Source organism: Juglans microcarpa x Juglans regia, chromosome 5D (genome assembly GCF_004785595.1).
Source record: "Juglans microcarpa x Juglans regia isolate MS1-56 chromosome 5D, Jm3101_v1.0, whole genome shotgun sequence".
NCBI lineage: Eukaryota > Viridiplantae > Streptophyta > Magnoliopsida > Fagales > Juglandaceae > Juglans > Juglans microcarpa x Juglans regia.
In genome coordinates this window covers 31,197,675-31,225,418 of record NC_054602.1, presented here as the reverse complement: position 1 = coordinate 31,225,418, position 27,744 = coordinate 31,197,675, and the positions used below count along the sequence as shown (strand labels likewise).

Genomic DNA, 27,744 nt, shown 5'->3' with positions numbered 1-27,744 from the left:
TAGGAGTTCCTTACGATATTTAGATCCAACAAGGAAGTGACTATAAACCAATGGTACCCCTTAAATATTGAGGGTTGTCTTGAGCCCATGGACGATTAGAAGCCCCAGGATTCCTAGAAGACACCTCAAGGCGTGACGAGCGTGAGCCCTTAGAATAGAAAAGAGAAGTGCTTTTGGGTACCATTGACACTGGAAGAAAGGAACGAAGAAAGAAGAGTTAGGATTTCACAAAGAAAAAGAAGGCATAGAGAAAAAGGAGTTGGGGATTTTCTTAGAAAAGAGAAAATGAGAAAGGCATAGTAGAGAATAAGAGATGAAGGCCAAGACTCCGGGTTTAAATAGAGGGTTGATGTCGATTGGACTACTTCGAGTAAGAAGGTGACAAGTGTCATTGGAGAGGGAATGTCGGGAATAGATCTCGTGATTCCCGCTACACAATGAAACATGGGCACCGAGCCGTCACATGTTACTCTAGGCATGAGGAAGTGTACCGGTGTAGAAAATGAACATGAACCGAGCCATTATAAGTTACAAGTCAATGAAGCATCGAGGGCAATGTTTTGAATATCGTACCGGACGCCGTACCGGTCAAGGCACTGGAACGAAATATTTCGGTACCGGTACCGTTTCGGAATAGCGTTTCGGGATAACGTTTCGGGATAGTCGATATATGAATAAATTATATTCCAAAATAATAGTCTATATATAAATAAATTATATATAAATACATATATATAAATTATAAATAGTCTAGTCTGAATTTGGGGTTAAAAAATAAGCTTGTAGTTTGAAAAAATGAAAAAAAAAAAAAACACAGGCCGAAATATTGGCCGGTACCGGCCGAAATATAGGCCGGTACAGGCCGAAATTCAGGCCGGTATTTTGGCCGGTACGGAACAGGTATAGTACCTGTACCGGCCAGAGGGCCGAAACAAAAAATTTTGGCCTACCGGCCGATACGGTACGAAATTTAAAACACTGATCGAGGGTGAAAAAGAAAACTCTCACCACACATGTTCGGTAAGAATTCATAGGATAGTTGGAGAGGATACATTCGTCCTAGACTAGGCTTGGCCCGGTCCACTGCAAGGAGGCCTAAAGGCCAAAATATAGCTAGCTTAGCAAACGATAAAAGAGAAGTGGACCCAAGATCAGTGTGGGAAAAAGGGTCGGCGTGGGAAGATGGGACAACATCCACATTAGCATGCCTTTGCCCAAATAATTCACATTAAATGTATCAGATAGGGACACATGCAAGAGATCTCTGAGGCAGACTCTATCCCTAAAGAGAAATGTCAAAAATTTTGTTTAAATAAATGCAGCCTCTCTAATTAGAGATACTGCACACCTATACCTAGCTAGGTTTCTTTTAGGCTCCGTTTGGGTATTCAATAGTCTCATAATACTCCACTACTATTTATTATTTTATCACTATTTTCACCTATTTTTTACTATTTTTTTATTACTATTCACTACTATTTGATATTTTATCAATATTTTTTTATTATTATTTATAGAATACTTGAAATCATCTCACTATCCAAACTCAACCTTATTAATATGTTCTTAGTTGTAGCACCATTGCCTATCTAATGCACCCATTTCCAAGGCATCAACCCAGCTGGTAAAAGCATACTCTTTAATTAGATATACTGCCCACCTACAGTTAGGTTTTTTAAAAAGTTGAGTAGATGCTTAGAATTGTAGGTGATATAACTTTTAGAGCTTAAAGTAATAAATATTATTATTAAAGGAGTGGTGCTATTCTGCTGCCGGTAGGTGCTAACTCTTTGTATTGTCTAGTGTAAATTGTATTTTTTTTTATTTCAAATATTTTTTAAACATGTTTAAATATTTTTAAAAAATAAAAAACAATACAAATACAGTAATAGCCACTTCCTTAACTATTAAGAAAAAATATTAAAAAAAAATTAAATGCATGAGTGATCAAAATGAGTTGGCAAAATGAGGAAGCCTAGTAGCAATAGTCTTATTAAAAAGTTATTTAGTATTTAATAATCATATATTTAAATGACTTTTAAACATGTTATATTTGTTTGAAAATAAATTTAAAAAAATCTTTTTTAGTTAGAAATGGCATAAAAGGTCAATTAATTTTTTAAAGAATATAACTATATCTTTAACAGAAATGAAATCTTATAATCAAAAGCTGTAATTATAATGAAAGTTATATGTGTATTCTCACCCATTGATAGTTTTCTTAAACGTATAATTACGTTCCGTAATATTCGAAAAAGTATGTTTGAGAAAAATTATCAATTTAATTGATATTTGTTCTAAAACATATTTTTAATTTTTTTAAATATTAGAAAGTACTTTAATATGAATGACTCAAATAACCTAATGAACATTAAATTGCTTTTAAGGCTATTTAAGTATTTCTTAAGACAACTAATGCAACTTCAAATAGGTTCTTAGTTGTTGTACCATTAATGCACCCATTTTTGAGCCATCAAACCAGAAGATAAGGAATTGATCAGTATCCATCACCAACAGTAAGCTCTTAATAATTTAATAACTTTGAAATTGGTGGGACTAAACTTTAATTTTTTATGAAGGTGAGGCATGGACGCTTTAATAATTTAAAGAATGTAAACAGTAAACATAATTTGTAAAGCAAGTAAAAAAAAAAATATACTTAGAAATATAAATTTTATTGAAAATAGTAAGATTACTTATAATCTTAAGCTTTTCTTGAATACATCATCAGTTGAGATTTGAACTTGGGTTCAAACGGAGAGGGATACACGAGGAAAATAAGGGAGGGGTTTTTGTTTGATTTTCGCTCTTTACAATTCGCTCTTTATTAATAATGTTTTTCCATCATTCCTTCTTTGTTTATTGGTTCTTCCTTTTATAGAGTTGGGAGCTAGGACAGCTCTGAGGATTCCTCCATTTGTGGTTTTTCTTTTTCTTCTATCAAATTATTTTCTTTTTGATTTGGTAGCATTAGAGTGCTCTGACGAATCCTACAACTATTGTTTTGTCTTTTCTTTTGTGGAATTATTTTCTTTTGACTTGGTAGTATCGAATGTTTCTTATTTTGTAGCAATTATCTCTGGCAACCAAAACTTTAGTAGAATTGGTGCGAATTTAATAACTGGAAGACGTACTTTTCATGAATAGTATTTTATCATATTTTTCTATTCCATGAATAGTGTCGGATACTTGATTTTTCTAATACATTTTTACTTGTTACCTTCTCTTCCTCCTTTTTTAAAAATCTTCATTGAGGTAAGATTAAGGATCTTGTGCTTCTTGGAAACGTTCACTGAGTCATGAATTAGTCTTAGGACTAGTTTGGTTTCACAAACCTTTCAAATCATCTCTTCACATCTCATCTCTTCTCAACATCAAAACACCATTCAAACACAATCATTTTTCAATTTCTTTCAACTTTTTCATTTAATCATTATAACTTTCCCAGATTTTTAAACAAAACACAAAAAGTAATTCAACTTTTTCAAGTCCCGAACAAAAATAATATTTTCACCCTCTTTTAACTTTATAATTTTTTATTCAAATTTTTTTCCTCTCATTTTCCAAAACCCTATGAAAGTCTTAACTCAAACAATTTTACTACTATATACAAATCATCTCAGTATTATTCCCAGATTTCTCATCTCATCTGTGTAACTAAACGAGGTCTTAGCATTGGGAGTGTGACTTTGGCTAAGTTTTAGTAATGACTCATTTTCTTCTTCTTGTGTTGCTGAAGATGATGTTGAGGACACTAAAGATGTATCCTTTTGTGTTCCTTCAATTTGAACTCTTGCTTTCTCTACAAGGAGCTTGGTTGGTCTTTTGGTTGGGATTTCTTTCTGAGCTTGCAAAATGACTTTATAAAACTTGAATTGATCATACCATTTTACATAAAACTTCTGAATACAATAAATTACAATCAAATTAGATTAACGGTTCCCCTTGTGGCCGCAGGATGTGAGACAACTTTACATACAGGGTTAATTGCATTGGCTAGTCAGATTAGTCAGATAATTTAAATTAGTCAGATAAGATAGATAAGTGAAGATACAATAAATATTTTCAAATCATGCATGTCATAAACTTATGTATGAACGATCATGATTTTAAAGTCTTAGCATGAAATATTTAATAAAAAATCTTATGTTTGTTACGTTTACGTTATGATCGATTTCTTATTGAGTCTTTGACTTTTATTAATGAATATTTATGAAGATGGAGTTGCAAGACAAGACTTGACCCAATGAGGCGTGATAGAGGCAGCTTAGATTATATACACAGTTCTTCAGTTATGATTTTTATAGTACAAGTTTGAGAATTTTAAGAAGTTCTTTCGGATAATCTCTTTTATATTTGCAATATTTTTAATAAATAATGATTTTATTTATTATATAGAATCTTTTGTATTTGGCACATTGTTAAGAAATTTTTTAGTTAAGGTCAATATTAGCACTTCGGCTCCTTTAGATTTTCTAGAAATGACGTTGTTCTTAACCATGGGAGAGTGGGGTGTTACATGAGGTCCTCTTCATCCACAGGTTTACCAACTGTAGCAAGTTGGTCGGACCAAATCTTTGCAGAGAGTACATAGTATGCGCAATTCTTGATCCCTTGACTCAAGGTTTGGAGTTGCCTTTTAAGGTGGGTTATACAGGAGCAAATAAGCTAAAAAATACGTTTGAGGAAAATACTTAAATAAGTATAAAAGCTCTTTAATAGAAAAATTAGGTTGTTTGGGTATTACATATCAAAACACTTTTAACCTCAAATAAGCTAAAAAGTACGTTTGAGGAAAAACATTATTTTGATAATGCTTTTCCTCAAAAGTGTTTTTCCAAATAATGTAGATTAACGTAATTCGAATTTTAAATTGACTGACAAAAATACCTATGCAACTTTCAGATAAGTACAATTTTCAAACTTTTAAGGATATGATCATAATCTTTAAAAATTCAAGTAATCGTCATTTCTACCTCATAAAACACTTTTTGAATTTGTTTCCAAACAAATGTAACATGATTGAAGTGCTTTAAACATATGATTACCAAACAGTAAATAACTTTTTAATGGTAGAACTTATTACTTAAATTGTAAGCTATAAGCCCTAAAGCTATAAGTTATATTTTCCACCGTAATCTCAAACATGCACTAAGTTTGATTCCATTGTATTGCATTAACGTGTATAAATAAAAACTTAAATTAAACGGCCTGAAATAGGGAAGTTAAGAAATTATAACCATTTGATGACTAAGGAGATAAAAAACAAAAATTAAAGGAGCTGTTACAGCTGAAATTAATAGTAATTAGGAGCTGTTTTATTCTTAATCCTCACAACAGACCATTCAATCAGTACTGGAGCACTGTTCGATCGGAGGTTGATAATATAAACAACTTAACAATTTATTCTTGCATAATTATTAATGCATATATATAACAACAGTAGTGCAAGAAACTTATATATAACTGAAGCTAGCAAGCTGCATATGATCATCTGTTCATGAAGCTAGCTAGCAAGCTGCGGATGTATTAATTTTATGTTGTCTTTGTGAATCGGACGAGGCCGTTGTCCAAAGGCAAGGGAGCTTGCTTGTAGCATAGTGGGGATTCTGGATTAAATCGCTCCATCCTGCACTCGTACGTAATATAATAGTGGGGATTATTAAACCATTAGCAAGAATTTAAAAAACGCTTATTTGTTGTAAGATATATATTTACGATGAAAATGACTATTTGCGATAAGAGGGATCAGTCTGCATTCTTCTTGTAAATAGTCGTTTTAATTACAAAAATGATCTGATAATGAATAAACCTTTAAATATCATTGATGATCTATTGGATCAGAATGTAAAGAAATGAATGCTAGTTTTCCCAAAAAGCTGGTCATGGGTGAAGGCCAGGAAACTCACTTGTAATTTAGCAGAAAATAATGAAGGAAAATGGTTATGACAAGCTTGGCCAGTTCATTTCCAGGACAAAATTTGGTTCCTGCTCCGAAGGGCATGAAAGCCCCTGGTTGTTTGACACTCATATTCTATTTCAAGAGAAATGACATTAACGTACTCAATTATATAGTTAAAAAAGAAGAACAAAAACAGTATTTATAAACTTAATTGTAAATTAATGTATCAAACGACAGCTTACTTCCCATCTTGAGGGATCAAAGTTTTTTGGGTTTTCATATATTGTCGGATCCATATGAACAGCTCCATTCCAGGCCAAAACTTTCCATCCTTTTGGTATGGTGTATCCTGGAAATCAAATTACTTCCTTCTCATGAGCCAATAATAATTATATATATATATATTTAATCAAGAAAGGAAACTCAAGAAATATTTAAGATTACCATTGATGCTAACATCGATTTTCGCCTTTCGGAATAGTGCTAAGGTATTTGTCATGCGCAACATTTCTTCAACCACCTGTACGACAAAACGTACGTAGGGAGTATAGTACTATATATATTATATATATCTAGGAAAATAATTGGTCCAGAAAGAAATTTACAAAAAACTAGTACTTGATCAAAAAACTCAAGAAATATATACCACTATAGTTTTTTTTTTTTTTTTTCAAACGAGATTTATGCCTATTAGTTATTAAGGAATAATTTCACATTATTTGTGGACAAGGTTTTGTGCATGTTTATAAGGAATGTGTAATCATCTCTTGTTGAACCGATTTTATATATGAGATGAGTTAGGCTTATGAATTTTTTCATAATATCAGAGTCTGCCACAGGACGAATGGAGGCCACACTACTCATCCCGTGACAAGGGCAAAAAAAATAGTACTGGCCTACACGTGAGAGAGGGTGTTGAGGAATAATCCTACATTGCCTGTGAACAAGATCTTTGCCATGTTTATAAGAATTGAGCAATCATCTCTTGTTTAACCGGTTTTATGAGATCCTGAGTTAGACTATGAATTTCTTCATTAGTTTCATTCTCCTCTTATATATAGTTGTTAAGAATCGGGTAGATTGTGTCTTATATATATATATATATATATATATATATATATATATATATATATATATATATATATATCAACAGGGTTTCGAGGGATAGCAATAGGAGGAACTTCTTCTTCCAAGATCCATTCTTTGGGAAGAGTTATATCTTTCCAAAAAATCATTCTTGGAGTTGAAACTTCCGCATCTGGGGTTGAACTCTGGATCAGTAGAGTTTTTCCCTGGATGGGTTTTGCAATAGCTCTAGGATTTAAATTCATTTTTAAAAGACGATAATAAATCCTGTAAATCAAAGTGAGGGGTTTACTCCCTTCAAGCATGTCATAACCAGAGGTCAAAATATTTAAAGTTAAACATTTTGAAATATGATTATCATCAATAGCAAGAGTTAAATCAGGATAACAATTAAAATGGACTGGTCCATTCGTTAAAGACGATTGGATCATTCCGAGAATATTTGTTTCAAAATGATTGAATCTGGCATCCCTTAGAGGGAGCTCCGAAATGGTTTTCAAGGGTTACCATTGTGGTTGCCCATGATTTTCAATTTTCTGTTGTTGCTATGATTGATTCCGGATCAGACCTGAATTGTATTCAGGAAGGACTCATTCCTAGCAAGTATTTTGAAAAATCTTCTGAGAGATTATTTTCTGCAAATGGATCTCAGATGAAAATTACTTATGAGCTAAATAACGCTCATGTTTGCCAAAATAATGTTTGCTTTAAAATCCCTTCTGTTTTAGTCAAAAATATGTCTGACAAAGTGATTTTAGGCATTCCTTTTATTTCTGCTTTATATCATTTTTTGACTGAAAAAGATGGTATTACTACTGACCCTTTTGGTCAAAAGGTCAAATTTAAATTTGCATCTCGTCAAGAGATTGATCAAGATAAAGGTTTGAAATCTTTACTTTTTGCAAAACAAAAGCATCTGAATTTCCTTAAACAGGAAATAAGATACAAAAAGATTTCTGAACACTTATCTTCACCTATTTTGATTTCAAAAATTGATGATTTTAACAAGCGTCTTGTTTTTTATGTTTGTTCTGATTTACCAAATGCTTTTTGGCATAGGAAGAAACACATCGTTTCTCTACCCTATATCAAAAATTTTGATGAACGCACAATCTCCACTAAAGCCAGATCAATTCAGATGAATAGTCAGACTTTAGAATTCTGCAAAAAGGAGATTATTGATTTAATGGATAAAGACATAATTAGAGAGAGTAAGTCCCCTTGGTCTTGCCCCGCTTTTTATGTCCGAAAAAAGGCCGAACTAGAGAGAGGTACCCCTCGTCTAGTCATTAATTACAAACCCTTGAACAAAGTCTTGCAGTGGATTAGGTACCCTATTCCTAACAAAAATGACTTAATTCATAGGTTGAGTGATGCTGTAGTCTTTTCCAAATTTGACCTCAAATCCGGGTTTTGGCAAATCCAGATAGCCGAGTCAGATAGGTATAAGACAGCCTTTGTTACTCCCTTTGGTCATTACGAATGGAATGTGATGCCATTCGGTCTCAAAAATGCCCCTAGTGAGTTCCAACATATCATGAACGACATTTTCAATTCGTTCACTGCTTTTACCATCGTCTACATAGATGATGTTCTTGTTTTTTCAAAATCTATTGATGAACACTGGAAACATTTAAATTCGTTTCTAGACATCATTAGACTCAATGGTCTTGTCGTTTCTGCGAAAAAGATCAAACTGTTCCAAACCAAGATCAGATTCCTTGGTTATGATATTTCTGAAGGAAAAATCAAACCCATCCAAAGAGCCATTGATTTTGCCGACAAATTCCCTGATGTCATTCTTGACAAAAACCAGTTACAGAGATTTTTAGGATCTCTTAACTATGTTGCTGATTTCTACAAGGATATGAGGAAACAATGTCATCCTTTGTTTGTTTATCCTACCAATTTCTTAAAACACCGAAAAAACCTTGTGTTAAAATCTTAACAATATCAGGCTGTCTGATATTATTATTCACATAAGCATTTGCTACAAGGGACATTTTACTCATGGTATTAATGATCTCTTGTTCGGAGAAACCATCAATATTCCATTCGTAAACCTTGTCAGCAGAGTAAGAAGATTGGCTTTGAAAAACTTTTTTCAAACTGTAAATCAGGAGGAGTAGGCCTGGAATACCAATTCTTCGTTAGACTCATTGGTTTGGGTCCTTTTGAAGAAAATGTGGCGATTTCAGGTTTTAAAACAATATCTTGAAAATTGTTTTTAAGTAAATCAAGATCCTTTTCTTCAGAGGAGTGATCGTTAGAAGACTCATCTGTAGTTTCAACGAGAACTTCTTCTTCTATTTCTTTGTTAGACAAAGCACTAGTAGAAGGCTGTTCTTTTTTCAGATCATTAAGCATTTGATCAATCTTATCTAAAGTCTGTGCCTGTGGATTTTTAAAATTAATTTTGGCTCGACTTTCAGGTAAAATAATCAAAGGTTTTTCAATTATTTTCTTTGGTTGATCTGTATTTAAAACCAAAGAAATAGGATCAGGTTATATATATATATATATATATAATTTTCTTTCTGAACCATGCATAGATTCGTTCAAAGTTGTAACTAGTTTCTTTTGCGAACTGTATACTATGTTTTTAGGCATAGAAAATATATATGAATTAGTTCATGTTAAAAATAATGAGCAGAAAATCATTGATCCATATATACCTTAGCAAGATAGTGCATTTGTTTAATCTCCGCAAGGATCAATCCTTTCTGGGTAGATGGTCTTCTACTTACGATCTCCTCTTGCTCCTCCTGATCAATGAGTCATATATATATATATATATATATATATATATAGATATATATATATATATTTATTAGAATCGTGAATATAAATGATTAGACATATGATCGGCATGATCAAGACTTCATCATGAGGATTTTTCTTTTATTATTTTTGTATTTTTTTATAAGCGAAGACTAGTTGATCATGATTAATTAGAGTACTGAATGCATATTGCACATGACTAGCTATATATACCTTGGCTTTTTTGAAGACTTGAAGATTTCCTGAAAGGTGCATAAATCCCCAGAAGGAACCCAGTGAGATGCCATCAAAACCAGCTGATAAGGAAGTGAGTATCACATCTGCAATGTGCTCATCATCCAGATGTTTTCCATCCTCATCTTCAACATCCATAAGCAAATCAATCATATATTTCTTTCCCTTGGGTTCATTAATTTTAACCATCGCCTTCTGTTCTTCCAAGACAGATCGAATGATCTTTAGCAACTTATTTCGTGCCTGATGCATTGATCGATGACATGTTAATTAATAATATACGGATCGAGATCAGAATCTCAATTCTCATCATTTTTAAATATATATAACGAAGAAATTTACCTTGAGTGCTTTATGGAATGTGAAACCGGGGATATTTATGGCCGGAACCATAAGTCCGCGACGATAATCAGTAAATAGGGTGTCGGTTGCCTGAAAAGTTGATTCCTTGATATAGCCAAGGAAAGCGAAGGCTGTGATCTTGAAAGTAGCTTTCTTCATCTCTTCGACGAGCTCGATTGGCTTTTTCATGCTCGCCCATTCATCCAAAAACTGAATCACGTTCTTCTCTGTGTTTAATATACATTGCAATTGCTTCCTGCCCATTCAATGGAGACGCTATCAGTTTGCGCAGACGTCTGTGCTCTGCCACCGTTACATTGTGTAGGGATTTTTCTCCTGCTAAAAGCAAGACTGATTTCGGATAGCCTATCCCGAATTGCTCGTCATTCGTTAGTACACGCCGGTTTAACTCCGGCCGACATACGATGATGCTTGGGCTCCCAAAGATGTGGGTCTTGTAGATTCCTGTCTTCCCATATCTGTAATGTCTCCAACAAATTAAAACATGTATACATACAGTACACGTACATCATGTTAAGTATAATGCATGATTTCAATTACAACAACTTATGAAGTCATGAGATCCTTCTTTGCATGCATGGAGTAGTAGTGATCTTTAAGATCAGAGACATGAAAGAAAGAGAGATCGATCACCTGGAGATGAGGTGGTGAATGTAATAATTAGGGTCTCCAGCTCTTAGACATTTGAAGAGAGACGGCATATTTCCAAGAAAAGGCCATCCCATGTCACCAGGAGGAAGAGGGAACTCAGTTTTTCCCAATCTGCCAACATAATACCACTCATTCACCTTCTTCAGAAACCAAAATACAAAAGTGTAGCCACCCAGTAAAACTGCAACAATCTGCCACAAAAAGTTCAACTCCATTTTTTTGTTTTTTTGGACTTTCCGATCCTACTCAGCTCGTACGTGCTTGCTGATCACAGTGAGCAATGTGTAAATACGACGGCAATATATATACGGTTTAAGTAGGGCTGAAATTCTTAATTAATTACGCGAAGCCGGCCATGCACAATGCTAACGACTCCATAGTTGGAAGAGAATGGGAAAAACTGGGACCATTCATAAAAAAATAGGGCATATTATATATATGCTACACCTACACCTACCCCTACGTACGTATACGTACGAAGCATTGATCATAATTAATACATGAGAGTATATAACATTCAGATCAAGTACAACCACGGGTAGGAATATACCTTTTGGTTTTATTTCCCATTCGTTTATTTTATTGTATATGCAGTTTTGGAAATTTCTGTTTTGTGGTATTTGTTGGGTTTCGATCCGGCCCATACCGGGCCCCCTCAGCTTATAATTGGCATAGATGTTAGTTTTAATTAAATTTATCGTATCCAGGAAAAAAAAAAATCATAATTTTGTGTTCACAAATAGGTCATCATTTAATAAATAATCCGAGTGAAATTGATCGAAATTGGCTTTAAGATTTCTTTCATCGAACCTGCGAAATTATCAAATGCAACCGTTATTATGGATATTTGCGACTATTTTAAGTGTTAAAAAATATTTGATTTCTTATAGTGAGTTCGACTAATGTTTTGAGGGTGATGTTGGGATTATTTACTCGATTAACAATCTGTTAATTGGGCAATACTTCTCTCTAAAATGTGGATCCCTCCAAACTCCTACCAGTTATATATATGAATATTAAATATATATATATATATATTATTTTCTCTTGAATGCTCAGGAAACTTTAATTAAAAAAGAAAAAAAAAAGGTCAAAAATTTTGTTTAAATAAAGGGTGGCTCTACAGCCACTGCTAGAAGCTCCCTCTGCCAGTGTATTTTTTTTTTTAAGAGAAAAGTATAATGCATTCATTAATAACGAACAATACAAACTGGACCTGAAATATACATTACAGGCTAACTACAACATTAATAACTCCCAAATACACACATGTGACTGACATGGTTTAGTCAAAACTGCAAACCTCTACAGATCTAAAGTCTAAGAGACAGGACAACTCTGTCCAAGACAAAGTTAATCAAACCCCATACTCCATCTAAGACGGAGTATGGTTAATCAACCCCCATACTCCGTCTAAGACGGAGTTGAGGACACACTCTACAGGCAAAAGTCCAAGAGACTGTATTTTTTTATTTTTTATTTTCTAAAAACAAGACATTACAGAATTTAAAAAATATGAAAAAATAACAGATTACATCTTGAAAAGATATAGATCTGCATTTTCAACTTTAGAGGAAAAAAATTACATAAACAGTGGTTGTGATGGCACGTGAGGGCCACGCGCCATCCTGAAGGTATGGCGGACAGTCAGGTCTGAAGTAATTGATGGTTTTGGACCCAGGAAGGCCGTGTGTGACGGCAGAAGGGCACCCTAAGTGCTGAGTGGTAGCGCATGGAATCCACGCGCTATCTTTGGGCCACTCGTGTGGCTCACGCGCCATTCTGTTCGACGAAACTCTTTGCTAGTATGAAAGATCAGCGCATTGGGAAGCTTGCGGTAGGGCGCGTGGTGGTTGCCGTACGACGGAGAGCAACAAATCGGCCTTCCTCCATACTTATCCCTAAAAAATACCCAAAAATGAAAAAGACGCCAGAGAGAGCGCATGGTGGTCGCCAGATTTTAGGTTTTGTTTTTTGTTTTTTTTTTTTTACAAACATTTTTTTAACACTTTTAAGTATTTTTAAAATGTAAAAAAAAAAATATAACATCATTAAAAAATACTTTCTTATTCACGAAGTAAAAAAGAATAAGAGTAATGCTATTCATTATTCCAACTTTCATCGTCCTTCCATTATCTTATGATGTGACATTAAGTGATTGAAAATTATTTATTATATTTTACTTATAAATTTATCATCTAATACTACATCACGAGATGATAAAAAGATGATAAGAATTGAGATAATGAATAAATTTTCTCATTTCTTAAATAAATGCAGCCTCGCTAATTAAATGTACTGCCCACATATACCTAGCTAGGTTTCTTTTAATCGTTCTGTTAGCTGCAGCACCATTACCTACGTAATGCACCCATTTCCGAGGCATCAAACCAGCTGATAAAAGCATACTCTTTAATTAGATATACAGCCCACCTACAGTTAGGCTTTTTAAAAGAGTTCAGACGTAGAATTGTACCTGATCATATAGCTTTTAGCTTAAAGTTTATAACTTTGGAGCTTAAAAGTAATAAATATTATTATTAGGAAGTTATTTATTATTTAATAATCATATATTTAATAATTTTTAAATATGTTATATTTGTTTGAACATAAATTAAACAAATATTTTTTTAGTTAGGTTAATTGATTTTTTGAAGATTATGGTTATATCTTTAATAGAAATAAAATCTTATAATCAAAAGCTGTAATTATATGAAAGCTATATGTGTATTATTGTCTATTGATAATTTTTTTAAAAGTATAATTACGTTCCACAATATTCAGAAAAATATATTTGAGAAAAAACATCAATTTGAGTGATATTTTTTCTAAAATGTACTTTCTAATTTTTTTTAATATGAATGAGTCAAATAATCTAATTTCATCATTAAATTGTTTTTAACTCTTATCGCAACTCCAAATAAGCTCTTAGTTACAGTACCGTTGCCTACAGAATGGAGCATTAATTTTCGAGCTATCAAACCAGCGGATAAGGAATTGATCGATCAGTATCCATCACCAAGATGTACTAATTAAGCTCTTGATAATTTAATAACTTTTAGATAGGTGGGACTAAACTTTAATTTTTTTATGAAGGAGAGGCATGGACACTTTAATATATAATTTAAAGAAGGTAAACAATAAATATAATATGTAAAGCAAGTAAACAAAAAAAAAAAAATACTTAGAAATATAAATTTTATTGAAAATAGTAAGATTACTTGCAATCTTAAGCTTTTTACAATCTTAAGTTTTTCTTGATGAATACATCATAACTTAGGATTTGAATTTGGGTTCAAACGAAGAGGGCTAGCTACATGAGGAAAATAAGGCAGGGGTTTCTCTCTTAATATTAATACACATGTGATCATGTAAACTAGTGTTTATTTGTACATAGTATAAATACTTTATAACTTTTCTATTTTACTTGTAATGAGCGGACTATTATTGACTAAGTAAAAATTGTATATTTCGAAACTTTTCCGTTCAGACCTTCCAGACTCATCCTCTGCTACGACGCTTCCTGATCTCCCTCTAGGGTTTCATAGTACAATATGACCTTAAATTTTAATTACACGTAGCCCACAAGGCTAACAACTCTAGCGTTGGAAGAGAATCGGGAAAACTGGATTCATGAAAAATAGGGGCCATCACCTACACGTACGTAGAATTGATGAATACATGAAAGTAAATAACATTCAGAACTACCACGGGTCTGGAAAAAAGACGGCGGGGCGAGGCAGAGAGAAGTTTGTAATTAATTAATATTGTCAGCGGTAATTTGTGAGAAAAGCTAGCTTCTTTTGTACGTTTTACACTTGTACTCAACTCAATTTATCGTGTAATATTTATGCTCCTTGAACTTTGGTGAATGTAGGTTAATTTAACGTCAAAGTTGCATGGATTTATTTTTTTATTTTTTGACAGTTAATTAATTCGAAGCGTATCACCGAGTTATATTGCATGTTTAAAAATATTAATATATTTATTATTCGAGCAAGATCGAACTTGTTTACATCTTAATGCTTAATTTCCAAAAAGTATATTATTCATATTTTTTGATAATGTATATATTATTTATATATTTATGATTATATTCATAAGGAATATACCTTTTGATTTTATTTCTCATTTGTTTGTTTTACTCATGTATGCAGTTTTGGAAATTTCTTTTTTGGAGTTTTAATTTTTTTGGGTCTCCAAACTCATGTTACAATCTCACATCGACTAAATATGGGATTGGTTGGTGGTTTATAAGCCCCTAGGCACCATTCCCTTGTAAGCCGGTTTTCAATGGTGAGTTATACCTAGTGGGTTCATAACAAATAGTATGCAATGCCATCCCACGTATGCAATCCATGTTGGCACGATTGCAATCGTGCGGCACGGGAGGTGATGCCGGCAAGACAATGTTCTTCTAGGGCTAAGAAAAACCTAGCGCACAGCCAATCCGTGTGAGCGATGAGACCGCCGTAGAGGTCGGCTGAGGAGCGTGGTGATTCTTACAATCTCACATCGACTAAGTATGAGATTGGTTGATGATTTATAAGCCACCCTTACCTTGTAAGCCGGCTTTCAAGGGTGAGTTCTACCTAGTGGGTTCATAACACAAACACTCTTATGGGAATGGCATGTTAGTTTGAATTAAATTTATTGTATTCAAGAAAAAAAAATTCATAACTAGCTTGTTTAATACATAATTCGAGTCTAATTCAAATTTGATTGTGCTATTTATCTTCAGCGATTTTTCGAATAATCTTATTTGTTTGCTTTTTCTTTGTAGAATTTGAATATATATAGGATTTCTTCTATTTTAATTAGCTGCACAGTTTTATATGTTAGAGGTAATATGTTAGAGATTTTATTTGCGTAATCATCAAGATATTCATTTTGTATCATCTCCATATAATTTTCCTATAAATAATCATGATAGACTTTGTGTTCAATTGTAATCAATCGAGAATATGATAAAAATGTAGCTCTCAAAGTCTCTCATCTTCTCTTTATGTTTCTAATAATGCCTAAAGGTCTCAAACAGCAACTTTGAACGCTGCTTTGCCGTAGACGCCCGACCCTAGCGAAACTCTTCAACCTCCTTCCGGAGGGATTCCGTCTCTTCCCAGGACCTTAGCAACTCCTCCCGGGCCGACTCCAACTACGCCTAAGAAGCATTCAGCTCAGCCTCCCGGTGATCAGGTTCCGCTCAGAGGAAATGCGGGCCTCCTCGAGCCCCTTCTTCTCCGAAGCTAGGCGAGATAGTTCCAGCTCAGAGTCGTGAATGAGGCCTTTGAACCTCTTCTTTTTCTCCTTTTACCTCTCGACGGCAACCTCCAAGTCCCAGTTCTGGTCCTTAAGAAGCATTATCTCCTTCACCAGCTCCTTCCGCTCAATTTTTAGTTCCTTTATCCGCAGAGTTGCCTGCTTCTGCTTAAAGTAACCGAAGCGACCCAAGGAACCGAGCCCCTGGTTGGTCTCTTCCAGCTCCCCAGCTCATTCCCAATCATACTGGCCAGTTGGTTTACGGCCTATGGAGACAGGAAGCAAAACAAAAGGGGGGGGAGAGAGGTTCAGTCACGAACGATATAAGCCGCAGTCAAGAATGAAACAAGTCTGGAAAGAGTAAGCATACCTGGGCGAATAGGGGCATCAACATGCGGCCAACGCGCTCAGAAGCATCAGCCCGGGCTTGGTCCAGACCTGAGATCGGAGGTAGCGAACCCTCTACTCCCGAAGTGGATGAGGGATCAGCAGTCACCAGCTGCCAAGAAAAATTAAGAAGAGACTCCCAAGTCTGGTCACATGGCCCGGGCGCCACAGGAGTCGAAGCCCGGGAATCGTCGTTGTCGCTCAGATCGATAACTAGGGGAGGAACGACCGGCATGATCCAAACCGAGGCGGGAGAAACTTCAAGAACTGGATCCTCACCATTGTCATCCCCAACGCTCCACCCCTCTTCGTCCTGAAAGGGAAACCTGCCTGGCTCCTTTCAGGGTTTTCGGTTCCGGAGGGGCTAGGCTCTGTCTCCAGCGATCCTGGTTCACGCATCGAGTCACCGTTGTGGCCCACTTCGCCCCTGGGAACATTCATCTCAGCAGGGTTTCGGGAGGGGCTTGGCGCAAGTACCGACTCGTTGCCCCCAGAACCGGAGGCGAGCGAAGAACTTCGCACCCCCTCACGAGGCCCGGATCCTGGGAATGTCTCGTCCCCGTCGTCTTCAGTTCCCTCGAGGACCGGATCTTTGAAGGGAGGTAGCTCTACCATTCGTAGCCCGATCGACGAATTCTCTCGAAGAGACCTGGCGGCAGTCTCCTCTTGAAGAGTATCCTCGAAAGAGGAGAATGTTGTAAACGAGCTGGGCTCATAGGGAAAGGGGTGCGCCAGGGAGGCAAAGTAGGCCGCCTGGATGTCACAAGCCTCCAAATCTTCTTCAAAGCGAGGCAACGGGCTTTGAGAGGGCTCGGCGGCACGGGAGCTGGTTGAGATGGAAGGGCCGTCAGCAGGAACTGGACCCCTCGGGAAGGATGTGGTCTCCCATGACGAGGGGGTTGGAGCATCCGCACGGGCAGACCCCTGCCGCTGAGACTAGCGGGAGCGCACTTCGGACTCTCCAACCCTGCTTCTGGATGGGGTAGAAACCCTGGGAATGCCACTCGAGTGGGAAGAGTTGTGGCACACCCTCGGCTGTTTGGCCTGACCCCCGAAAGGGCGTGCGGCTCTCTTTTGGCGAGGGGGCAGACCTCTGGAGGGGGGATGCTGCCCAGGAAATTTCTTCCCACGGCATACAAGCGATCGGAAGTCGTCAAGTAGCCGCGGATGTTTTCGTCAAAGAGTTCCACGTCAGTTTTCGACTCTCCAGGGTGAGCCCTCACCCAAGCCGTAACCAATTCGTACCGAGCCTCCTCCCTCTGGTTGAGGGTGAGCTCTAAGCTCTCGGCTGATGGAGGATACCCCCAACATGCCTGAATGGGGAACTCTTGGTGAGGGGCCTCCCTTTCAGGGTACTCCCAACCCGGGCAAGACACAAAAAAAAACTTGCGCAACCATTCTTAGATACTCAAGTGACGCTACTCGATCGAAGCTATCATGCGAGCAGAGGATTGGGCTTGGAAGCTGACAATGTTGCCCGGGCGGTAGACGAGCCGATAAGCATAAAATAATTCTTGCGACGTCAGGTCGGGATATTCCTCAGGGGTCTTGCTCAGCACCATCCTGTAGATGATGCAACTGGAAATCAAGAGGCACCACGCATTCGGATGCAGCTGTGCTGGGGCCAACCCAAGGAAGTTCAAGAATTCCCGAACAAAATGGCAGAACAGGAGGCGGAGGCCATTGGCGAACATCAATTGAAACAGAGCGACCCTCATCGTAGTGTAGTCAGAGCTCATTGCATGTTCACTCCGTGGCATCTCCAGAACCACAGAGGAGGGAATCTCATACTTAGAGCGAAATGCTCTAAGGTCAGCGCCAGTAACGGAGGAAACCCAGCGTTTTCCCCCAAGAACGGAGCAGCAATGCCGGTGGAAGCTATCGAAAGTGCAAGGCGAGGGCTGTCGAACGAAAGGAATGGAAGGAAATAAGAACGGCTGGGAAACTGAGAACGAAAGAAAGAAGACGAAGCAATAGACGGGAAGACGAAGGACGAAGACAGAAAGATTGGGGGGGTGAACGGCTTAAATAAGGGAGAAAATTGGCAGGATGAGGCTCGGGAAGCGAAACGACGCTAGGGTCAGTAACGTCATCAAGCGCCACGAGGCGCAGGTAGCTGCCAAAGGGGCGAAGGAGTGTGCGACACGCACCAGTAAGATATCAAAGCAGTCAGAGGTGCAGTCCGCACGTCTCATTAGCCCTCGAGAAATGGGACGGTCACCAGGAGCGAAAATACGCATTTACTAACCCTCGAGAACGAGGAGCAGCCCGCACGTCTCATCAGCCCTCGGGAAGCCGAACCAACAGGCACCAATTCGTCACCAAGAAGAGGCGGGAGAAGGGCTTCGGGAGTCTTGAAGCGCCGGGAGCCAAAAGAGCCGACCGGGATGAGGAAGGATGGAATTCCCACCCAGTGTCCTTGGTAGGAATTCGCAGGGTACTATGAGGGGAGGCCCACCATAGAAGGGCCTAAGCCTAGGAAAGCCCAATCACAAAGCCCGGGCCAGAGTAGGGGAGCCAAAAACCCGGGGCGAGAAGATCGAGAAGTAAGTGCAGGCCCGGTCAAGATGGGATTGTCGACTCAAGGCCCGGGAGGATCGAGAGGAACGCTTCGGGGGTCTGCAAATTAGCAAGTCTAATCACCAGGCCGGACGAGCACACCATCAGCATGCACCTGGTCCCAGAGTCACGGATCCCAGGCATGAGCCAAACCAAGTCGGTGTCAAGAAATCTAGCGCGTGATGTCCCACAAGCCAAGGACGGCTCGCCCGCGATCTAACATCTCCTGGCGTGACAGAGAAGTGGCGGCCGCACAGACGTAGGACGACAGGCACGGCGCGATCTCCTGCTAAGCCGCAGACTAACCCCACTAAGGCGACAGAGAATGGGTGGTGGCAGGCCTGACGTCTGACATTCCACGATCTCCCTCAATTGAAGGACCCGAATCTAGTATAAATAAGGGATAACCCTCTTATGGGAGACTCTCGATTCAACTTGTATAACTGTTTATTTTGCTCTGTATTTCCCTCTCCATCCCCAGTGAACAACCATTTGACTTAGGCATCGGAGTGACCTCGGAGGCCTCGGGAGCCTCTCTTTCTCCTTAGTTGCAGGCACCAAGGAGCTTGGACTTTGTGGAACTGTTCAGGCTGCGAAACACGACATCAACAGAGCGGATTATTATTGACTAAGTGAAAATTGAATACTTCAAGACTTTTACCTTCAGACCTTCCGAACTCTTCCTCTGCTACAACCCTTCCTCTCCCTCTAGGGTTTCCTCGTACAATATCTTCTTAAATTTTAATTGCACGTAGCCAACAAGGCTAACAACTCTAACGTTGTAAGAGAATCGGGAAAACTGGATTCATGAAAAATTGGGGCCATCACCTACACATACGTAGAATTGATCAATACCTGAAAGTAAATAACATTCAGAACTGCCACGAGTTTGGAAAAAAGACGGCGGGGCGAGGCAGAGAGAAGTTTGTAATTAATTAATATTGTCAGCGGTAATTTGTGAGAAAAGCTAGCTTCTTTTGTACGTTTTACGCTTGTACTCAACTCAATTTATCGTGTAATATTTATGCTCCTTGAACTTTGGTGAATTTAGGTTAATTTAACGTCAAAGTTGCATGGATTTATTTTTTTTTATTTTTTGACAGTTAATTAATTCGAACCGTATAACCGAGTTATATTGCATGTTTAAAAATATTAATACATTTATTATTCGAGCAAGATCGAACTTGTTTACATATTGCTTAATTTTGAAAAGTATATTATTCATATTTTCGATAATGTATATATTAGTTATATATTTATGATTGAGTAATACTACATGCAGTCGTGGAGTGCGCAAGCGCCGTACAATCGCTTTGAAAAAGAGTAGGATCCACTATTAAAAAATTATTATTTTTTCATGTGGGTCCCATATTTATTCACTTTTTTCAAAGTGAGTGTACGACGTTTGCACTCTCACGACTGCAACTATCATTTCTGTTTATGATTATATTCATAAGGATTATACCTTTTGGTTTTATTTCCCATTTGTTTGTTTTACTCATGTATGCAGTATTGGAAATTTCTTTTATGGGGTTTTAATTTTTTTGGGTCCCCAAACTATTACGATCCCACATCTACTAAGTATGAGATTGCTGTTGTTTTTTAAGCTCCTAGACACCCTTTATTTGTAAGCCGATTTTTAAGGGTGAGTTCTACCTAGTGGGTTCATAACAAATGGTGTTAGAGCCACCTCACATATGCAATTCATGTTGGCACGATTGCAATCCTACCGAATAAGAGTGCAAATCGATCAGTCCGGTTCAGTCCAATCCAATGATGGACCGAACATTTTCGGTCTATCATTTTTCCAGACCGGACCGAACACCCTTAGGGACCGAACCGGACCGGTAGCTATTGGTCTGGTCTGATTGGTCCATTCGGTCATTATTTTTTTCTTTTTTTCTTTTTTTAAATCAATTAATAAAAAAAATTTATTTTAAATACTAAATTAAACTCAGTGACTTATTAATGTGAATTATGTAACAAACTCAATAAAAAAATATTTTATATAGTCAATGATAATAAATTAAATGAAAATTACATTATTAATTTATATAATTGCTATATAATTAACTAATTAATATTATATATTAGTTAATTGATAGAATATTAACAAGTGTTAATAACATATTTAAAATTTTATATTGTTAATAGTGATAGGTTATATGAAGATATATATAAAATATTATTAATTTATAGAATATTAATAAATATTAATAACATATTTAAAATTTTATATTGTTAATTGTATAATTATTATATAAATAATATGTATAAAATATTTTTTTATTTTTATTTTTCATTCAGTCAGGTCCAGTCCGGTTTGTGGTGAAAAAATCCTAGACCGTGGACCGGACCGAAACCTTTCGATCCTCTAAAACATGGACCGAGACCGACCGGTCTCAATCTCAGTTCGGTCCAGTCCAGTCGGTCTCTATCACCCCTAATCATGCGGCATGGGAGGTGATGCTTCTCCTATTTTCCATTTCAATTTCTATTATATTTTACATTTTTATTTCTATTGTTTCTAATAACTTCTTTCATTATGTTGCCAGTATATTATTCTTGTTCTCCAAAGTCATATGTGGTGACTGTTTCTAAAGCACCCTAAACGTTAGACTATTTTTTTGGGGTCAGGCTTGGGTCCTGTCGCAAAATAACTGGATATTTCCCGTTAGTCAAACTGACGCCGTGTAGTACTGTTTTTATGTTGATCAAATCTGATCCGGTTTTAAGTTCTATAGTTTTTTTTCCCACAACGTCGATTCCAAGCAAAGAAATCTCAATATTTTTTTAATTAGAACATTAATATTAATTTTTCCTTATACTGAAACCAATTATATTATTTTTTGAATCAAAAAGTATTGCTTCTCATTCATTCATAACTGAAACTTGTTCATTACAAATCATCTCTCTGATTACAATAGAATAATCTCAGAAGGTCCATCTTCAATCTAGCAGCATTCTCCCTTTGTCTGCAAAGCTCTCTTAGCAAGTTCATGAGCTACAGTACTGTTTCCTTCTCTGAAAATAAAGCCAAACTCCAAATCTGATCTTTTAGTTAAAACACCTCTGATGTCTTCTACAATCTGTCCCATCCAAACCCCTATAGGAGCCTTTTTATTGATCTTTTTAATCACCTTTTGTGCATCTCCTTCAAATTTTACATTTCTGATATCCAGTTCTAAGACTAACTCCATGCAGGCCCTCCATGCTACAGTAGCCTCAGCTAGTTCAGGGCTTCCTATAAATTAGGCACACAAGGAAATAAGGAATTCACCTTTATGATTCCTTGCAACAATACCCATACCCATTCAGTTATATGCCTTATCAATTCCAGCATCAAAATTAACTTTTGTGAAGCCTTCAACTGGTGGCTGCCATGCATCTAGTATCCCTTTTTCTTAAACTTTCTAGCTCCTTTTGCTCCTCTTTTGCCTCATATGTTTCTTGGATAACTTTAAGGTTAGATAAAGCAACCTGTATTACTTTGCTTGGACAATCAAATTTATTCTCAAACACATTTTTATTCCTTTTGAACCATAATCCTTTGAAGATGATAGCTAATTCTTCTAATTGAATCTACTAAAAGCATTGCTACATTCTTTCCCATAGCTAAAAAAATTCGATCTCTACACTACAATACTTCTATATACACCACGTTGCTTTTCTGCCCACACATCACTTGTTGCTGGGCATGACAATAGCACATGTTCTATTGTCTCCTCTTCCCTACAGCATATTGGACATATAGAATCTTCCACTATCTTCTTCTGATGCAAAATTTTCTTCGTGGGTAAAATAGAGTTTAATGCTTTCCACATATATTGCTTGGCTGTGTTAGGGATATGCAATCTCCAAATCCCTTTCCAAACATGTTTCTGTGACTGTCTATTGGAGCTCTCATAATAAAATTCTTTTTCTTTACTTATCAATAAATGATAAGCACGTCAAACTAATAACATTCCATCTTTTGTATAACCCCAAATGGCCTTGTCTTCATCCCCGTTTCTTCTTAGTGGGATGCTGCATCTTTGGATGGTTTCCTCTCTACTGACAATATTGAAAACCAGCTCCTCATTCCATCTGTGATTGTCTTCTAACATGAGAGCATTTACTATTGAATTAGCATCCAAGATGTTCACTGAAGATCTCACTTTGAAACTTGTAAATTAGGGAGCCACTTCTGGTTCCCAATATGAATACTCCTACCATTGCCAACTCTCCACACTATTTCTTCTTTTAATAATTCCTGAGTTGCCAACATACTCCTCCACATAAAGGATTGTCTATAGCCCAATTCTGCATCAATAAATTGAGAGTTGTTGTAGTATTTTCCTTGAAAACTCTTGTTTCCAAACTATTAGGACTCTCCTGTAGCATCCATTCTTGCTTAGCTAACATGGCCCTATTAAATAGTTTAATATCACGAAATCCCAACCCACCATCTCTTTTGTTTTCACCCAATCTACTCCACTTCTTCCAGTGAATCCCTATTCCCTCTTTCTTACCACTCCACTAAAACTTTGATAACATAGAATTAATCTCAATGCACAGTCTTTTTGGCAATAAAAATACATTCTTCGTATAGGTAGGAATTGATTATAACACAGCTTTTATAAGAACCTCACTCACAGCTGTGGATAAAAATTTATTCTTCTAACTATTGATTTTCTTCCACATCCAATCTTTGATTCCCTTAAATGTCTGGTACTTCGATCTTCCAATCATAGTTGGTAGACCGAGATAATTACCATAGTCCCCACATATAACAACTCTAGCTTCTTGTAAGATTTCTTATTGCAGTAGGCCACTGGTATTAGAGTTGAACAATATAGATGTTTTTTTTCCTATAAAGTATTTGACTTGACGATTCTTCATAGAGCTTCGGTATCTCATGAATTCTCTTCCAGTCTTCCCTGCTGGCTTTACTAAAATCACACAATCATCTGCAAATATCATATGAGTGATTTTAGTTCCACCCCTTACTGCAGCCATTCCACACATCGTCTCACTTTGTTCTGCTTTACTCAATAGAGAACTTAGGCCTTCTGCACACATTATGAAAAGGGAAGGAGATAGTGGATCTCCTTGCCTCAAGCCTCTTGTTGGAAAAAAAACTCTCACCACTCTTTCCATTGACCACCACAGAGTATGAGACATATTCCACACTGCATAATCAGCTGAATCCATTTTTCATTGAATCACATTTTTCTCATTATTAATCTTAAGTGTTGCCACTCTATTCTGTCATAGGCCTTAGACATGTCCAACTTCAAAGACATGCTTCCAACTCTTCATCTTTGTCTTGTCTTCATAGAATGTAGTAATTCATATGCCACCATTACATTGTCTATTATGGATCTTCTTGGTACAAAAGCACTTTGGAAGCAAGAAATAATATGTAGTAATACATTCTTAAGTCTATTAGCTAAAGACTTAGCAATAAGCTTATACAAGACATTACATACAGAGATAGGCCTATAGTCATTTACAGACAATGGGGCACTAATCTTAGGAACAAGAACAATATTAGTATGATTCAGACAATTAGGCATACTTCCTCCACTAAGGAACTCTAGTACAACCTTGCATACCTTAAACCCCACAGAGGTCCAGTGTTGTTGGTAAAACTCTGCTCCAAAACCATATGATCTTGGAGATTTGAAAGGCCCATTTGTTTCAATGCTTCATAGATTTCTGCAGCCGTGAAGGGGGCCTCCAATCGTGCATTCATATCATTTTTCACCTTCTATCAATACATTGAATACATTCTTCAATAACTTCTAATTGTGGGTTGGAAGTAGTGTAGATATGCTGGAAGTGGTTTTTAAAAGCATTGGCAACTGTAGTCGTTTCACAGTTTGTAACACCATTTGAGTCCCTAACTTTTTTAATGAAATTCTGCTTCTTTCTTTGTATGGCACAAGCATGGAAGAATCTAGTGTTCCTGTCACCTTGTTGACAGTAGTGCCTTTTTGCCCTTTGCCTTTATTTCAAGTCTTCTTTGTCTAATAAAGCCCCCAACTCTCTTTGTACCTTCATAACTTCCTCCACATTCTGCTGCCCTTCATCATCTTGCACCTACTTCAACAAATTTGACTTTTCTTTTATAAGTTTTCCTAAATGAGCATTAGAAAGCATGCTCCACCCTACTAGAGCAGTTCTACTTTTCTGTAACCATTCTCGCACCTCCTTTAGAGACACTCCATCTCCATTCTCTTGCCTCCACACCTCATTTACAATTTTCTTGCATTCTTCTTCAAAACCCTAGGCTACTTCATATTTGAACGACCTACTAAATCGACCTTTATTGAAGCACTTCTGCCAAAAAGTAAATAACAAGGGTTTATGATCAGAACAACTTGCAACCAGAGTCTCCGCCTTAACGGTTTTAAAAATAGTCTAGCCAGCCTCTGTTAGCTACCCATATCCAATCTTTCTATAGTAAATCTATCATCACAGTGCTTATTGCTCCATGTATACTTTGAGTTAGTCCAACCTAGATCCCACAATGCACCCCTTTCCAAGGTTTGCCTAAGCTTTTTCGTTTGAGATTTAATACCCAATCTACCTCTTTTTTTTTCATCTTGTGAGAGTATTTCATTGAAATCACCACATACAAACCAGGGCACATAGTTTGCTGGTTTCAAAGATTTAAGTTTATCCCATGTATCTTGCCTTTTACTTGTTTTTGGGTGGCCATAAAATCCTATAAACTGCCACTCTCTTGTTCCTTCTCCATTCATAATTCTCACGTTTATATGGAACCTGGAATAGGATTGAATTATCGCTCTTATTTTGAGTTTCCACAAAAACACTAATCCTCCACTTCTACTTATTGGATCCACCACTAGACACCCATCAAACTTGAGCTTGCTTTGCAAGAACTCTCATCTATGGGCATTTTTTTTAGTTTCCATTAAGAAAACTAAGTTAGGTCTCTTCTCCTTCATCATATAGTGAAGGTCATGAACTGCATGAGGTTCCCAAGCACCCGACAGTTTCAACTAAAAGTTTTCATGGCTCCCGGCGATGCTGGCTAGCAACCACCGCCAATTGAACTTCACAATCGTTGTTTTCCCCATGCTCATTACCTCTCATTATCTCCCCCATCTTCATCAATTAGTCCCCTCTTCTTAGGGGGATACAACATTACATTTTCAGTAAATTTACCTTTGTCACTTGCACATTTCTTCTAACTTCCTTTAGTCTTGTGAATCATTCTTCCTATAGTGCTATGCCTTGTAACAACATTCACTTCACCCTCTACCTCTATATGGGCTGGACTAAAATGATTGTCCAACCCATAACTCCTGATCTCAACTTCTTTCTCTTTCATAATACGTTCAAAATCCAGACCCATGCCCAGGCCCCAGCCCAACTCATAGGCACAGTATTCTCAACCTCCATTTTCTCAATCGTTCCTTCCTTCTATTTTTCACCAACTACCACTTCAAAATATGCATCATGATCCTCATCCAAATTTGAATTGGATTTGATTTCTGGAATTTTGCCTGCACTGCCGCCTACCTCTCCTCAACTCAGCACTCTCCACTGTTTTCTTCCTCATCCTCTTAGTTCCTCCATGGATATTCAACCCAGCTTTTCCCGTACCAGAAAGTTCTTTACTCTGACCCTCGTTCATTCTTTCCTTGTATGCATCCACTCTGGTTTGACTTCTTCTCAAGTACATTGCTTCAGCTTAGAGCCATGTCCCATACTGCTGAAATTGTTCTGCAAGAGGTTCTAAAACTTTACTCTTCATCAAACAACCCCCTTTTTCCATGCACCAAACAACTACATGCAAAGCACAGTTTTAACATTCAGAATGATTCCTCCCAACATATTCCGTCAGATGTACTCAGACAATTAAAAGGATTTCGCCATTAGTATTTTAAATGAAATATCCTAACAATCAGAATGATTACATCAGGAGTACCGAGTAATATTTTGACAATTAGAATGATTATGTCAAGAGCATTTAAGTATAGGTATTTTAACAATTAAAATGATTACGCCGGAAGTATGTCACATGAAATATAAATAGATATGCTCGGACAATCATATTGATTACATCACGAGTATCCCAGATATGACTGACTAAGAAAATACTGTTTTAGAGACACACTTCGTACTCGAGACATGACGTTATGTGAAATGAAATGATAGATGACATGACATACATAACGTGACATATACGTGAGATGCATGACTTGATGTAACATGAAACAGATAAACAATATGTAACATGGCATAACATATAACAGATAACATTACGCGACATGGCATAACCTATAACAAAAAACATTACGTGACATGGCATAATATGTAACAGATAGCATTACGTGACATGGCATAACGTCTAACAGATAACTGTTTCATGATAGAATATAATATGTATAACAAATAAATATTTCATGATAGAATATAATATGTGTAACAAATAAACTTGTAGTGACATGGCATGGCATGTCATGGCATATATGATAACATAAATACATAACCAATAGTTCCCTTAC

At 36.9% G+C, this 27,744-nt stretch overlaps 2 protein-coding genes across 2 annotated transcripts; both read right to left on the bottom strand.

Moving 5' to 3' along the window:
* Positions 1 to 5,227: 5,227 nt before the first annotated feature.
* On the bottom strand, positions 5,228 to 10,624 carry LOC121264002 (beta-amyrin 11-oxidase-like). Its single transcript, XM_041167016.1, has 7 exons — positions 10,346 to 10,624; positions 9,983 to 10,246; positions 9,664 to 9,753; positions 6,347 to 6,422; positions 6,145 to 6,251; positions 5,910 to 6,034; positions 5,228 to 5,629 (listed from the first exon to the last, which is right to left on the bottom strand). Exons 1-7 carry the CDS (start codon positions 10,607 to 10,609, stop codon positions 5,536 to 5,538), a joined length of 1,020 nt encoding a protein of 339 aa, XP_041022950.1. The 5' UTR covers positions 10,610 to 10,624; the 3' UTR covers positions 5,228 to 5,535.
* On the bottom strand, positions 10,610 to 11,267 carry LOC121265902 (beta-amyrin 11-oxidase-like). The gene is made up of 3 exons (XM_041169566.1): positions 11,000 to 11,267; positions 10,662 to 10,824; positions 10,610 to 10,621 (listed from the first exon to the last, which is right to left on the bottom strand). The coding sequence occupies exons 1-3, from the start codon at positions 11,230 to 11,232 to the stop codon at positions 10,610 to 10,612; spliced, it is 408 nt and encodes a 135-aa protein (XP_041025500.1). The 5' UTR covers positions 11,233 to 11,267.
* Positions 11,268 to 27,744: the final 16,477 nt, after the last annotated feature.

Bases quoted from the DNA above. Each gene is read 5' to 3' on its own strand.
- LOC121265902 (XM_041169566.1), bottom strand. From the start codon at position 11,232: ATGGAGTTGAACTTTTTGTGGCAGATTGTTGCAGTTTTACTGGGTGGC. The intron at 10,825-10,999 runs GTGATCGATCTC...GAGACATTACAG, and splicing joins ATTCACCACCTCATCTCCAG to ATATGGGAAGACAGGAATCT.
- LOC121264002 (XM_041167016.1), bottom strand. From the start codon at position 10,609: ATGGGCAGGAAGCAATTGCAATGTATATTAAACACAGAGAAGAACGTG. The intron at 6,423-9,663 runs GTATATATGGAT...TTTGTCGTACAG, and splicing joins AAATGCACTATCTTGCTAAG to GTGGTTGAAGAAATGTTGCG. The intron at 6,035-6,144 runs GTAAGCTGTCGT...CTCTTGAAATAG, and splicing joins TTGATCCCTCAAGATGGGAA to AATATGAGTGTCAAACAACC.